Genomic DNA, 15413 nt, shown 5'->3' with positions numbered 1-15413 from the left:
GCATATGCGTGAGGATGAGGTAGTGCCGGGTGGTGGCCCGGGGAGGCGATGGACCGAGTGAGACCATAGCGCCAGCGACAAGGGCAACGAAGGCCGTGCGAGGCTGCTGTGGGCGGCACGGAAGACAAGGAGCGCGCGAGAGTGAGAGCGTGAGAGAGACAGAAACACAGAGAGCGAGGTGGAAGGAAGAAGGCAAAGCCAGACCTTGCGGAAGCGTGGGTGGAGGTGTGCGGATGGTGGTGGTGGTGGAAGGGTGGGGGTGGGCGGTCATGTATCACCGGGTTGCTATGGTTTTTCTGTTGTATCCGTGTGTCTGCGCGTGTGTGTGTGTGCGTGCGTGTGCGTGCAGCATGCGTGTGTATGTGTGTGAGTGTAGAAGTGTCAGTGGAGAGGGGGACGGCTGCACGGGGCGAACAAGAGATGGCGCAACGGTAGGCGTGCGAGCGAGTGCAATACTCTTTTTCCAAGTCGCTCTCTCGAGCCCTCCTCTCGCATCACCTGCCGTTGAGTGATCACCGGCTGCCGCATTCCTTTCTACACCGTCCCCCTCCCTCTCCTGCAGCGATGGCGGTATGTGCAGCACATCTTCTCCAGGAGTACTATGTTCGTTTAGAGTTTGTGAGAGCGCACGCACACATGCTTCACTGCTTCGCTCGTCCTCTCCCGTTGAGCCCATCCGTGTACTTGTACCTTCGCGACTCCTGCAACCGTCCACCCCACACACACTCACCCACCGCTGGAGTTCCTGGCCGCGCTCGTGGCCTCTCGTCGTCACCACAACCACCTGCCAACACACATTAGCATAAGCGGATTTGGCAAGCTGAAGAAGACGCGAGCGAGGTGGAAGGAAAGAAGGTGGCGATGTCCGCGGCAGAGGCAGTTGCAGGCGTGGTGCGACAGCACGGGTAGCACAATGAGACACAACAGAAGAGAAAGCGGCACACACACACACACAGAGACAGATACACAGAGGGGATCGGGGCTAGCGATACCGTGAGAGGGCGGAAGTCCGTCAACATACCAATACGATGCACATAATCTTCGATGTTCAGTGGCATATCGTAATTCACCACCACGTCCAAGTCCTTGATATCGAGACCGCGCGCCGCCACGTCGGTGGCGACGAGGATCGCGCGCTCGTCTTTGCGGAAGCGGTCCAGTACGTAGTCGCGGCTGGACTGCAGCTTGTCACCGTGAATGGCGAGCACCGTCTGCCGCAGCGCGCGGCCAAGGCGGTCCTGCAAAATGTCGCACGACTTCTTTGTCTTCACAAAGACGAGTACGCGCTGCGGTCCGACCTGGCGAAGAATCTCCTCCATCTTCTCCTCCTTGTGATATCCCTCAACGACGAAGACGTGCTGGTGGACATCAGCGTTGGCCACAAGCTCCTCGGAGCCGATGTGTACACGGACAAAGTCCTTCTGGAAGCTGGCGGCGAGGTTTCGGATCTCGCGCGGCCACGTCGCCGAGAACATGAGCGTCTGGCGGTCTGTGCGAATCTGAGAGCAGATCTTGCGGATTTGGTCTTCGAAACCCATATCAAGCATGCGATCCGCCTCGTCGAGGGTGAGGTAGGTGACACGCAGCAGATTCGTGCAGTTCGTCTCCAGCAGGTCAATCAGGCGACCTGGCGTTGCAATGCAGACGTGCACACCGGCGCGCAGGGCGCGCTGCTGCGGCCCCTTCGGGGTGCCGCCATACACGCACGTCGTCATAATGCTCGGCACGCGCGTCAAAGCCTTGCGTGTCTCTGTCTCGATCTGCACCGCCAGTTCGCGGGTCGGGGCGAGGACGAGGGCGATGGGACCGTCGCCAGGCTGCAGCGGAGGCTGCGCCATAATGTGCAGGGCCGCGGGAATCATGAAGGCCATCGTCTTGCCAGAGCCTGTCTTGGCCACGCCGACGATGTCACGCGAGTTCAACAGGACCGGCCAGGAGACGGACTGAATCGGGGTCGGCTTCTGGAATCCGGCGTCCATGAAAGCCTGATGAATGGCATCTGGGGCAACCAGGTCGGAAAATTCGAGCATCGGCTGCGGCACGCGGTCACCGTAGATGGTGATGCTGTTCTCGCGCAGCCACGTCGCAATCTCCTCCTCGCTGCGCGGCTTCTGCGGTTTGTAGAAGTTCCATTGCGTCGCCACCTTCTGCACGGCGTCCCAGTCGATCCGGTGCAGGTTGGAGCCCAAGCCGCCGTGGCGGTCATGGTAGCGATCTCCACCGCGGCCGCCGCCGTAGCCGCCACCGTAGCCACGGCCACCACCGTAGCCGCCGCTGCGGTAGCGATCCCCGCCACGACCGCCTCCATAGCCGCCACCGTAGCCACCATCACGGGGACCGCCGTAGCCACCGTCACGGGGACCGCCGTAGCCACCCTCGCCGCGGCCACCGCTGTCGCCGCCGTTGTGCTGAGCGTCGCCGTAGTCCGACATGATGCGTGTCGCACGACGTGCAGGTGTTTTGTAGTTCAAGGTGAAAGCGAGAGCAGACAGGAAAGACGGGCACACGCACGCGTTGCTTTACGTAAGCGATGTCCTTATCGTCTGTTGGCGTTTATTCTGGTTTAATCCACACGTGTGCCAGTGAAGGAGAGATACACCTCACTGCGCGTGCAGCGGGGCGTGGTGAGGAAGTGTGCACGGCACATGCGGAGGGGGCCGCACGGCACGCACGCAAGAGGGCAAAGGAGAGCAGCGAAACGAATGTGGTGAGAGGGGAAGGAGACAGCATCGTGAAAGATGTACTGCTGCTGGATGGGGCAAGATGCCAGTGCTCATCTATAGAGTCGCGCACGCACGCTCGGGCCCCTACACAAGGGGAACCGCACAAGTGCCCTCCTCCCTTCGCTTTCTAGATGTTGTGGGTGGGGACGGGTGCGAAGGAAGAAAAAACGGGCGCGCGTGTCTGCGACTCACCCGTGGGCGAGACAGAGAAAGACAGGAGCCGAAGACAAAGTCGCCTGCGCGCCGTCCCTCGACCCCCCTCTCCGCCCCTTTACGCACTGATGCGATACTTTGTTTCCTCGTTTATCGTCCACCACTCCGTCGCCTGCAGCGCGCAGCACCGGGCACCCGTCCACAGCGACATGCACAAAACAACAGAGTACCACACATCACATACACACACACACACACACACCTGCGCGACTCTGCGTGTGATGCGGGTGCGTGCGCTCTTAGGCTTGAAGGCACAGCACGACGAACTTAATTCGTAGACGCGAGTAGAGAGAGGGACACACACACGCACACGCACGCATGCACGCAACCACCGCCGCCTTTTTTCGCTTTGGTCGCCCTCTAGTCGAAGGAAAAGTCGGAGGAAGAGCCTTGCCACTCCGGGTCGTTCCATCCACAGAAGTCCTCGCTATCAGCCAAGTTGATTGAGAAGGTGTTTGGGAAGCGCTCCGAGGTAGACGCGAGGTTGCCGGCTGCGATCGCAGCGAGGCGCGCCGCCTGCGCCTCCCTCGCTTCTCTGTGCCGCTGGCGGTTCTCCTCCTTGATCCTCATGTACTCACGCGTAGGACTGTCCAAGCGTCGATTCGCAGCAGCATCGCCCAGCGGAGCGTAGTTCCACACAAGCGGCTCCACGGTGAACTGCCCGCCGCAGATGAACAGTCCCGAGGAGTGGCTCTTGGGGTCGTAAATCGGGGACAGCCCGGGCACCTCGTCTCTCATATTCGCGGCACGCCCGGCCAAGTACGGGTGAAGCTTGCTGATGCCAACTATCGCCGTGCGTGCCGGCGCGGGTGTAGAAGCTGCTGGAGTCGCAGAAGCTGTCGTAGCCTGCAGGCCCGGAGCACCCATCGCGGAAACTTGTCCCGCTAGCGCATTGATCGGCACCGGCATCACATTATGCTGTTGGACTTGAATGGCCGTGCTGAACGTGATAGGCCCTGGAGTAGCGCCAGGTGTCGAAGGGGCTGCTCGGCTGGGTGTGCCGGGGATGGAAGAGACAGTCGGCTTTGGTGTCGCAATGCCGATGAGTTGGGCGGCAGCAGCGGAGCTGGTGCCAGTCAGCATCGCCACGGCATCTCCCGCTAATGCGGGCAGCACTGTGGGGACGGCAGCCCTCATTGAGCCGTCCGCCGCAGCAGCTCCTGGTGCGGCGGCGGCGAAACTGCTCCGTGAGGGAATGCGAGCAACACCGGCGGCGGCTTGAGCTGCCGGCGCCGCTGCTGCTTCGGCGGTCGCTGTAGCTGCTGCGGGGACGTGTGATGCCGTCACAGTGGTCGTCTCCTCACCAGTGGCAGGATCTACGCTCTCGTTGATAGCGGCGATGGCAGAGGCAGCGCTGCCAGCGCTAGCAGTGGCGGTGACGGCAGTCGGGGCTGGGGTCTCCGTTGGTTCCTGCCTGGTTGTCAGTGGTGTTGCGGCGACTGTGGGGGCGGCGACACTCGTTGCCATGCTCGCCGTCGTCGCTGTCTCCTTCTTCGCCGCCTCGCGCTTGACAGCCGCCGCCTCTTCCTCGTCCTCGAGCCTACGGTGGCCAAACTTAGCGACGGCTTTTTCCAGCATTTCTTGGTGCCGCTTGTCGCTCTTCGGGTATGTGGAGAGTGCCTGGATGAGCATTGCCTGCAGCACGTGTTGATCCTCGCGATCGACGAGCTGGCCGCCGAGGCTGAGCGCTGCGTTCATGAGCTCGACCATAATGTTCGCGAGCGTTGCCGTGATGTCCTCCTTGCCGTCCTTCTTCTTGTTCTGCTTCTTTACACCGCTGCCGTTGCCGCTTCCGCCCTTGCCCGCACTGCCGACATGGCCAGCCTTGCCCTGTCTCAGGAACGCATACGCGCCGAGGATGTAGCCGTCGACAGGTTTCTTCATAGTCTTCAGCAGCTGGACAAAGACGTCCTGATCACCGGCCAAGAGGGCGGCGTAGGCGAGCAGCTGACCGACTCGGCGAGCGCACACGCTGGGCGGATGCCGCATCATGTGTAGCGCGCACTGCACGGTGTCGATAATATGCGGGTTGCTGATGTTGAAGGAAAGTAGATCGGTGTCGCTCGCCTCGTCCAGCTTGGCGGCGATGGGACGGCTCTGCTCGAGCACTTGTGTCACCTCATCGAACTGGCTCTGTGAGGGGTGCACGTAGTCCCAGTGGCACCTCGGCCCTTCGCATGGGCGGTCGCGCTTGAAGTTGATCTTGCCCTTGATAAAACTGCAGCACCACGTGTCTGGGTAGCCGTTCAGTGGGCAGTTCAATCCGCCAATGCACGCCCTGTGCAACTGGTGCTCGCACGGGTGCCCGAAGCTGAAGAGCTGCATCGACATGGTTGCTTGCAGAGAGCAAGAGGGGGGATGGGCGCAGAAGGCAATGACCCGTGTAGGTGGCGGAGGGATATCGCACACCGCCAACGACACACAAAAACGCGATGAGCTGGCAGTGGCGATGAGGATGATGAAGATGATGGATGGTGCGAGTCGGCACGTGTGCCCTGTTGCCTGCCCATTCCACACAACACACGCACACGCACCGAGCGAGCGAGCGGGAGGGAAGCTACAGCAATGTAGAGGTATTCCTAAGAGATGTGAGACGAGGAGAGGGATGCCACAAGACGCACGCGCATACGATGGGAGGGGCAAGGAGAAAGTGCGCCTCCGACGGTGTGCTTGGGTACGCCCGCTTGCTCCTGTGAGCGCAATGCTTGTGTGAGCGGGGTAAGAGGCAAGAGGAGAGTACGAAGAGAACAGAAGAGGGATGATGGTGCCTGTGCTCCGCTGCGCGTGTCTCTGTCTGTGCGTGCGCGGTGGAAGCGATGATGTTGCATCGCAGCACCAATATGGACAAGGGCACGGGTAAGCTAAAGCGGGAGGGAGGCCTCTCTCTCTGCCCCTGCCGGGCGCGCTGAGGATTCGGGCTCCTGCACCTTGCGTGCACTCTTGGCGTGCTTTCTTGTTTGCCCCGTTATCACTGGCAACGGTGGTCCAGCACCGGACAGGATCGCTCAGTAATCACATCCTGCACCGCCGTATAGCGCAAGTCTGTAAGAGTTAGAGCACGCGTGAAAGCGAGGCGGACAGGCGTGAGAAGAAGGGGAACACGAAGATGAGCCGTGCGTAAGACAAACAATCTGCTCAGCTGCCGCTGCGTCACCGGCCCTCACCGACTCGCCCCACGCCTCACCCCAGCACCTCTGCGGTGCCTACAGCGCACTGCTGGATGATGCTGCGGTTTTGTTCAACTCTCCTCCATTGAGATACGATGCGGACAACACACAGCCGTTGCGCGGCACCTCTGGAGGGGAAAGACAGCCGCGCCGGGGCGTAGAGGAGAGCTGCAGGACGTGTGAAAGCGAGAGAGAGAGAGAGACAATGACCTCTTTGGAAATAGTGTGCCTATATACTCCTGCATACGTGAAAGCGCTCGTGTGTGCGCGTGTGTACTGGGCCTGAGCCGTCGCCGCCGTAGCTCCTCCTTCAGGTTCCCCTCCCCCGCCTTCTCGCACGCTTCTCAGAAGTCGTAGCAGCGCCCATTCACCTCCCAGTCCCCGTAGCGCGTCGGGTCCGGCTGCGTGCTGCCAATCACGCGGCCGGTCTCCTCGTCCACAACGTTGGTAGGGATGGCGCCGGCCTGCTTGTTGAAGAGTGACTCGGCCGACCCGAGCGACGTGGTGAAGCGCTTGATATCATCGTCTGACATGCGCTGCACCTTGAAATTAGGGTCTTCCTTGCCGAGAATGGCGAGGCGGTGGGCAAGGTATTGCTTGTCCTTTATGGCGGAGACGAAGGTGTCGCCCTCGAAGCCGATGAGCAGAGGCGCACAGCGACGGAGCATCAAGATGAACTCGAACGGGGAGCGGAAGCAGTGGAATAGGTGGCTGTGAAACAAAAGTTCAGTCCTTAGCTTTTTCGTTGGCAGGCGCAGGCTCACTCGTGGGGTGTGTGAGCGGTGGCTTGGGCAAATACGCAGATGGAGAAGATGCGCGACGTAATCGTCGGGTACCGGCGAACAAGTTCCGCGTACCACACACACACACACACACACACACGCTCATACACAGAGGCGTGTGCGCATTCCCACACGCACACGAAAGTTCGGCAGGATGCGCAGCGATGGAAGTGGATTAGGAAGATAAGGAGAAGCGAAGATGAGGCGAGAGAGAGTTCTTACTGGAGGCCACGCTAGGTCACGGGGGCTGCGCTCGCATCCACGTGCACGTGCTGCTGCTGCTGGTGCACCTTCTCTCTCACTCGCTCGTTTCATGGCGAGTTAGCCGCACGTGCAGGGCGAGCAAGGCGCGCGCGCACACATCGACATGAAGAAAGAAACGGAAAAAAGAGGGTGATGAGGGTTGGGTTGCAGCGGCACTGTCGTGGTCGACACACACACACACATAAGCCGCTAACCCTTAATTCGTCCACCCTCCGCCCATCAGCGGCGACAGCCATGCCTCACCTCGGTGTTTGTGTGTGTGTGTGCGTGGAAGGGCTATAATGGGTGAAGAGTAGAGGAGAAGGTCTGTGCGTGCGCAAGACCCCCCCTTCACCTCCCTCTCTCTCAGACGCTCGCGTTACTTTCTCGTTGATCCTGTGTACCGCTGAGCTCCTCTTTTCGCTCTCTAGGGGTGCGCTTGCGAGCGTGCGTGTGTCGATGAAGTTGGACCTCTCCCTGAGCTGAGGTGGCGCACGCACCTGCACACGCATGCTCCCGCAAGCTATCGCCTCTCTCGCGATGGCGCTGCGCCTGCAACAAGAGCCAGCGCTCCGCGTAGACGACTATGTCCACCACCACGATGACGATAACGATAATGAAGGAAGCGTATTTTCTGGAGAGGGGCGCAGGCAGGTCCCGTGCGTGGTGACGGCGGCCTTAACGAGAGGGAAGGGGGTGAGGGCGATAAGTAAAGTGATGAGAGACACACGCATGCGATCACTATTTCAAGCACCCACCCACCCTCCCTTCCCCCTCTCCCACCACTCCCCAACGGACGAGGCGTTTGCACCATCGCGGACAACAACCGCGGAGGGCGGTGGAGGCGAAGCGGGTTTTCGGGAAGAACAGAAACCAAGCAGCGAAGCGAGGCGAGCACGGGAACGAGCACACAGCAACGCGCACACGCAGAGATGCCCATGGAGAGTGTGAGCGCCCCAACCCACCACACGCACACACCCGCCTGCTATGCCATCTCTTCCTGCCTGCCTTTCACAAGGAGCGACCAACCGTGGTGCGGATGCAACCCATTCACGGCGATCCTGAAGAGGAAGCGGGAAGAAGACATCCATCGCGTGCAGCGCGGACACGGCAAGTAAAACCAAAATGACGATGCTCGCAACGGTGAGGAGCAGAGTGGCCGGGGTGGGCGGATGAGGGAGGGCGAAAACGGAGATGGCGAGGGCGGATCCAGCGCCTTTTTCTCCTGATCGTAGTTGGTAGCAACGCCGAACGCGGGAGAGGGACCGCGGATGCACACGACGGAGAGGCAGGTGAAGAAAGTCAAGGCCGGGAGGAAGTCGTACATTGGGGGGGGGGGGCAGAAGATCACGAGAGCGATGAGCACTCGGGGCGGGAGATTTGCAGTACAGCCAAGGTCATCCTGATGATCGCAACAAAAAAAAATGAATGAGCCGAGTGGCAGCTTAGAATGGCGCGCAGGGCGCCGTCACGATGAAGCGAGGAGGCGAACACACAGAAGAGAGAAAGATCACGATAGATTACCGATCCGTAGCACGCATGCGGTATCGGCCAAAGGCACATCCATCCATGCATGCACCGGTACTGCCCGCACATATCGCCTGCGTCTGCGTCGGGGAGGGCATGTAGGAAGAGAGAGAAAGAGAAGGATGCACAGCGCAGCAGAGGATAGCACAGACACACACACACACGCACATGCAGCTTGCAGGTTTACATGGTGTGCGTGAGACTTGGTATGCGGTTGCCTCTCTCGAGTGACACTTGTCGAACGCAGAAGAACTCGACGCGGGGGGGGGGGGCAGCAAACACAAGAAGCGGGAGAGGCTTGTCGAAGGCACGCGTGCAGGCGTAGGCTGCAGCAGCAAGGAGAAGGAGTTGGAAAGGATGAGCAAAGAAGCACATGCAGAGACAGAGCGATACACATACGCACACACACCAGTAAATATATATGTATACATATATATACACATGAATATATATATATATATACACGCAGAAACGATTACGAGCACGACAGAAGATGAGTCTGGACACATTACAGGGAGAGAGAGTGGGGAGTGGTGCCGCGACGAGCGAAGGCGAAAGCAGAAGAAGCACATGACTAAAACGGGTACACATACACACACGCATGCATGCACATGGGGGGGGGGACATGAATAGGATGAGTAGCGTTTGGACGCAGAGAAAGAAAGAAGAGCTAGAACACATAGACAGACACAAGCGCACGCACACGCATCTCAGCATGCCATTCCGGGCACGAGGCTGGTGCTCATGTGGGTTGCTCAGATACAGAGAAGAAATAAGAACATGTTTTGAGGTGTTTCGTGTGTGCAACGCAGGAAAAGAGACGCGGTTCCATGAGGAGGGACCAGCCAATCAAACGAAAAAAAGGAAGGGGCGCACCCTCACACCAGCCAAACACGGATATGCACATAAACGACCAGCTGAAAGCGTGTGCAAGCCTGCCTCCAAGTATACACGTGCATGTATACGAGAGGTAAAGAGAGAGTCGAGTCGATGGTGCCTGTCATCACATCTGAAAAGAAGGTCCACCGATACACGCACATAAACACACATGCACACATGTACAAACCCATATATGTGTACATGTAACTATACATATATCCATATAGACATCCATGTACACACCCATGTATACACGTACATGCATGCATGCATGTACCTATCCATACGCAGAGACAAGCAGAGCAAGAGGACAGAGAGAAGGGAAGCGAGAAACCTACAGTCATCACCACACACACGAAGGTAAAGAAAATATACAGGAAATAGAGAATCCAGAGAGACGCAGGCACACACCGACACCCGCAGGCGCGGACGAACACGCGAAGTACATACGCATATGATGAAGTGAAGTGAAGCAGGGAAGAGTGTGAGCAGCCACATCGGCACCTCCCTGTCTCTCTACGTATATATCGTGTTCTCGCTATCGGTTGTTGTGCGCTTTCGTGGCACGTTGCTTCCTTTCCGTTCGTTTCTGCACTCCACCAAATCGGCACGCCGATACGTGCTCACACGTGTGCATCCATAAACCGCCGCCCACGGCGGAGACGAAAGACGAAAAGGAACGAATCACTGTCACTGTCGTCACCGTCACGTCTGCACGGAGACGCGCGACGACCGAGACAGAGAGGAGATATCCGGTGCAGCCCGCATCTACGCATCCGCACCTCCACCCGTACACGTATACACATCTGCAGGGACACACACGCATATGCAGATGAGGGCCACGCACAAGCACGTGCAGTAGACAATGCATGGACGGCCTCCGTTCATAAGGAAGCGGGGACGGGAAGAGGCGGGGCAAGCTCGTCGAGTGAAAAGAGGTGCAGCGCAAGGCAGAAACGCACACGTGTTCGCTTCGTGTCCGCGCGCCCCCATTTCTCGGTCATACAGCGTCAGGGCCAACACCGCTCTACCCACCCAGCACCTCGTACGGCGCCTCACAGCCGCTCCCCCATCAGGCACGTCGTCATCGCTGGTGCATCCCCTCCCTCTCTCCGGGGGGTGGCTCTCAGGCGCCCCACACCAGCAGGCGGTGCGAGGGTCGGGTGTGGCATACGCTCGAGTCGCCCGGACACTTTTTGCCTATCCGATGAGAACCACAAACGCGTTCACTGCCGCCGCTCGCCCCGGCGCCACGCCGTCCGGGACCCGCCCGCCGACATCCGCAGCGACGACTCGCTCTCACTCGCCCACGTCGTAGGCGCTTGGCACGCGCACCGCCAGAAGTGGCTCGGCATTCGGCCGGGATGGGGGCGGGGAGAGGGGGCTGCTCGGCGTCCACCCAGACCGAGCTGGACACACCGGACCCGGAGATGCCACGCGCGGAGGGGTGCGCGTGCCCCCCTCCTCCGACGTCATCTGAGCAGCTCCACAGCAGAGAAAGAAACATGAAGAACTACTCAGAGAGAAACGCGCACGCACGCACTTACGGGCAGGTGTATCGGGTACGTGTCTGCGAGGGTGAGCGTGTGGATGTGCGTGTGCAGAGTCGCTCCAGCTCAACTCAGCGCGCGCCCGAGCGAAGGAAGCAATGCGAAAAAGAAGGGAGGCAAGACAGAAATGCGAGCGAAACGCCAACCCACATGCGCCGGCGTGCACCCTGCGCACACGCGCCCAAGAAACGTGAAGCGATGGTCTCCACCACACCCTTGCATGGAAGAAATATATATATTTGATGGTAAGGGGATGCGAGTGCGTGGAGGGAGGTGAGTGTGAGAGATCGGAAGGGAGGGATAGGTTCGATGTGGGATCGATCTCGCGCGCTAACGCAAACCACGCCTGGTCCCTCTCTGCCTGCTCTTGCGCTGCCGTCTCTCTCTATCTGGCTTCTTTGCCATCTGCGAGTGTACCTTCGTGTCGTCTGCAGGGGCGGTGCGTGCGTGCATGGGGTGAACCTTAGCACACATGCCTCCATTGAGGAGCGCGCACGCTCAGTACGGTCCACTCACCACCTCGATCCCCACGCGCAGGCAGCCGCTCACGAGGAAGCCGTCTTGCTCTAGCGTGAAACGGTTGATGAAGCGCAGTGGGCCCCAGCCTTTTCCAATGTAGTCCTCCTGCCAGTCCCGCACGACGTGCACAACGTCACGTGCCGGGTCCTCGTGGTACAGGATCACGCGGAAGTCGACACGGTGCTCGTGACCCTCGGTGAAGAGGTATACTCCACACTGCTCCCATGAGGCGGTGGTGTCAATGCCCACATACCATGACAGGCCGTGCGAGGTAAAGGAGCGGCTGTAGCATGGCGCCTGTCGCGACGCCATGTCGGTGATGACCCAAACAAACCGATCCACGCAGTGGCCGCTGCCCACCACCGGCGCCGCACGCGGAGGAGCGCTAGCAACTTGGGCAGGGATCGGTGCTGCTGCACCGGCAGGAAGGGCAAAGGTCGGCGCCGCCGCTGCTGTGTTGGCGCCGGACACGGAGGTCGGTGGTGCGCCAAAATGCGGTGAAGTGCACAGCGCCGTCGTGTCCGCCGGCATCGGCATTGTGGCATCGTGTCCGCTGGACATGCGGTGGGCGGCAACAAGCAGCATATCGTCGGTAGCTGCGTGCCGGCGCACGTTGGTCTGCGTGGCTATCGTCGATGAACCGTGGTGCGGAGGTGGATACGGCGGCTGCGAATGCGAAAAGACAGGGAACGGGTAGTCGACCGCGGCGGATGCGCCGTGGCCAAACGGCCCCACCACTCGAGTCGGGGAGCCGCTCTCCGGCGATACTTCCTCTGGGAACGCCGTTATCGCAATGGGAGTTGCACCGCTGCTGCTGCCGCCGCCGCCGGCGATGACGAGAGCCGGTGCCAGCGCCGCTGCGGGCACATCCGCTCCATGCAAGGATAACGAGTACAGCGACACCGCCGGCTCCGAAATTCCGGCTGGTCCGCCTGTGGGCACATCGGGGAGGGCAACGGGATAATGCATGGGGCAGCGTTGCCGCAGCACCTCCACCTCCCCCTGCAAGACCCGGTACTGCTCCGTGGACGCGTCGAGGGCCTGCGAGACAAGCAGCAGGTGGTCCGCCACGCCACTCTTCAAGTGTCCCGCCATATCTACCCGTGGCATCTCCGCCGAGCAGCCGCGCTTGGCGAATGGGCACTCGATGATGATGTACGGGCACTGACGCAAATGTGCTTCAGCGTCCGACACGCATCCAGCCCACGTACATCGCGGGTGCTCCCGTCGTGCGCGTTCATCGCCCCTCGCGTCATCATTGTCCGCCTCGTCCTCCACTGCTCTGTCGCCTAGCACATGACTCGCAGACCCGAGCTGCCGCAACGCCCACTGCGATGCCCGAGAGAGCGAGGCGGGGCAGCGGCATCGCAGCGCGTTGATCTGCCGCTGCGCGCGGGCGTCGGTGTGCAGCAGCTCCACCCGGATCGGGGTTCGGTCCAGCGGGCATGTTGCAGTCCGATTTTCCTGCATCCACGATTGAAGGCAGCGACGGCAGAAAAGATGCCCGCACGCCGCTGCTGTCGGTTGCCGGCACACACACATACACACACCGCAGACGAGATCGTCCGGCGTCTGGTGAGGGTCAACGATGACCACGCCGCCGTCCATCTCGTGCGTGAGGAGACTGCCGACATCTGCGCCGCTCGCTGTTGCCGTTGACGCCTTGAGCTCTAGAGTGGTCGCTGAAGTTGAGGCGGCGGCGGAGGCAGGCGAGGTGCTCCACAGCCCAAGAGGCTTGAAGTCGGGGTTAGGGGGTGGCACGGGCCCCTGTGGTAGCATATCGCTTGGACTCGCCGGGCTGCCGGCGCTTCGAAGTGTGCGAGCCGGGTGCGTCACTGCCGCTGCCGCTCTCGGGCTTGCTGCCACAACGGTGTAGGTCGCAAGTGGAGAGGACGCGATGGTGGCCTCTATCGCCGTGGCGCTGCGAGTACTGGGGCACGAGCACGAGCGACGACCCGAGGCACTGGCAACGTCGCTCATGATTGGCGGTGGCTTGAGCCTGCGGCGGCGCTGCGCATCAGCGAGGTTGCCGCAGGTGGCGGTGCCGGTAGCTGTTGAGGCAGTCGCGTGAAGGCGAAGGGAGGTGGGGGATGACCCCTGAGGATACCCCGACGAATCACGCGATGGGCAGTCGTGTTGCGGTGTTGCAGCCGCGCTGGGCGCACCCCGCAATGGCATCTGCGCTACCCTTGCTGCAGTGCCAGTGGGACTGTGGTCGCTACGTTGCGTTCCTGAAACAGCGGCACCGCTTGCCACCACGCACGCCGATGGGCCGAACGCGACGGCCGCAGCCAGCGAGGTCGAGGCAGCTCCACTCGTCGAACGCGCAGCCGCCTCCCACTGCTTGTGCTGCGTGGTCGGAGATGTGGAGGTCCCTGGCGGGCGATTCACCACCGCGGCCGCAAACGACGACAGCGAGCTCTGGTGTGAGTTGTTTGCCATCCTCTCAACGCCGCCCACCACATTCGGAGGCGCATTCATCCACATCGGCACGACGCAGCCGCCGACGCTGCCACGGCTCGAGCGGCTGCTCTTGCCGTTACCCTCCTGTGTGTCTGTGAAGTGGCGCCCCCTGCGAGGGCCCTGCTGGTGGTGGTGCGGACGTTGTCGCGGACGCGCCGTAGTCGAGTTCGGTCGCACAGTGGGGTCACCGCCACCGCTGCCACAGGTGTTACTGGAGGCACCTTCGCAGTCCCGCGGTACGAGATGCGACGGAGACGGCGTGCGCGCTCGACAGGAATCTCGCATTCGGGTCGAAAAAAGGGGGTGGGGGAAAGAATTTGGGGAGGGGTGGGATGATGCACCGCCGACGAGATTCGGTAGCGTGCTGCCTACCAGGGCAAAACGTCGTGCTCGAATGGTACGCACCGACACGAATGGATGCAGCCAGCCACGACCGCACGCGCACACGACGAGATATGTGGGGGAAGTGTCAGAAGAAAGACGACTGGTGGTGGTGGGGGCCGTGGTGGTGGTGGTGGTCGTCGTCGTCGTCGATGACGATGCTCAAGACAACGCCGCGTTTTGTGCTGGTGGCGGAAGAGCACCACCACAAAGACACACACGCACAACACGAAAAGGAAGCCGCAGCGGCGCCACCGCAGAGTCGCTCAACCCATCCGTCAGCCAGAGAGAAACGCGAAGGAACGAAAGGTGCGATGGAGTGTGGCTGCGGGAAAAACAAACAGGCGCGGTGCCCTCCGATGGAAGCGCACGGGCGGGGTCACCAAGACGTAGAGTTCGAGAGATACGAGGCCGCCTCTGCGCAGGCAGCGGGGTACAAGGGAGGCCGAACAACCACGCAAGCGAAGCAAGATCAAGCAAAAGGGCGTGAAGAAGCGGGATGCAAACCCTGCCGTTGCGTGTGTCCGCCTCCGCGGCAGGTTTGTACAAGTCTGTGAGGGCCAACAAGGTGTCTGCCCAACAACTCAAGGAGCACGGTGCTAGAGCCGCTGATGGGAGCGAGAGAAAGAGATGAAGGGTGGTAGGGCCAGATGGCGCTCTGCCACGGTCTACGCCTCGGCACAGCTACGTCGGTGTGCGTGCGCGTGTCTCTTGGGGACAGACTATGCTTCTCTGTTCCTTCTCTCTCCAAGTGCGCACCGATATCGAACGAGGGCAGTGGTCTCACCGTCACTCGGCACACACGCACACACTCACACGCACAGCGGCTCACCTTCGATGTGATCGGAGGGGGGGGGGCTGCTGTTGGAAAAGAGAGTGGGGGTCGAGGTGCAGAGAAGTACCAGAGAAGAAGCAATACGCTATGCTGACGTCTGCAGATGTGCGTAGGCGGAACAGGGAAAGAAT

The 15413-nt window shown here is 60.7% G+C and overlaps 4 protein-coding genes across 4 annotated transcripts; all 4 read right to left on the bottom strand.

Annotated features, from left to right (window-relative positions):
- Positions 1-797: 797 nt before the first annotated feature.
- LDBPK_070130 (ATP-dependent DEAD/H RNA helicase, putative) lies at positions 798-2432 on the bottom strand (the record flags this gene model as incomplete). The annotated part of the gene is made up of 1 exon (XM_003858407.1): positions 798-2432. One exon carries the CDS (start codon positions 2430-2432, stop codon positions 798-800), a length of 1635 nt encoding a protein of 544 aa, XP_003858455.1.
- An 864-nt stretch (positions 2433-3296) lies between these two features.
- Positions 3297-5267, bottom strand: LDBPK_070120 (hypothetical protein, conserved; the record flags this gene model as incomplete). Its single annotated transcript, XM_003858406.1, has 1 exon — positions 3297-5267. One exon carries the CDS (start codon positions 5265-5267, stop codon positions 3297-3299), a length of 1971 nt encoding a protein of 656 aa, XP_003858454.1.
- A 1562-nt stretch (positions 5268-6829) lies between these two features.
- LDBPK_070110 (hypothetical protein, conserved) lies at positions 6830-6991 on the bottom strand (the record flags this gene model as incomplete). Its single annotated transcript, XM_003858405.1, has 1 exon — positions 6830-6991. The coding sequence occupies one exon, from the start codon at positions 6989-6991 to the stop codon at positions 6830-6832; it is 162 nt and encodes a 53-aa protein (XP_003858453.1).
- Positions 6992-11582: 4591 nt separating this feature from the next.
- Positions 11583-14351, bottom strand: LDBPK_070100 (hypothetical protein, unknown function; the record flags this gene model as incomplete). Its single annotated transcript, XM_003858404.1, has 1 exon — positions 11583-14351. The coding sequence occupies one exon, from the start codon at positions 14349-14351 to the stop codon at positions 11583-11585; it is 2769 nt and encodes a 922-aa protein (XP_003858452.1).
- Positions 14352-15413: the final 1062 nt, after the last annotated feature.

Source organism: Leishmania donovani, chromosome 7, assembly GCF_000227135.1.
Source record: "Leishmania donovani BPK282A1 complete genome, chromosome 7".
NCBI classification, from domain to species: domain Eukaryota; phylum Euglenozoa; class Kinetoplastea; order Trypanosomatida; family Trypanosomatidae; genus Leishmania; species Leishmania donovani.
This window is presented reverse-complemented; position numbering and strand designations above follow the sequence as displayed.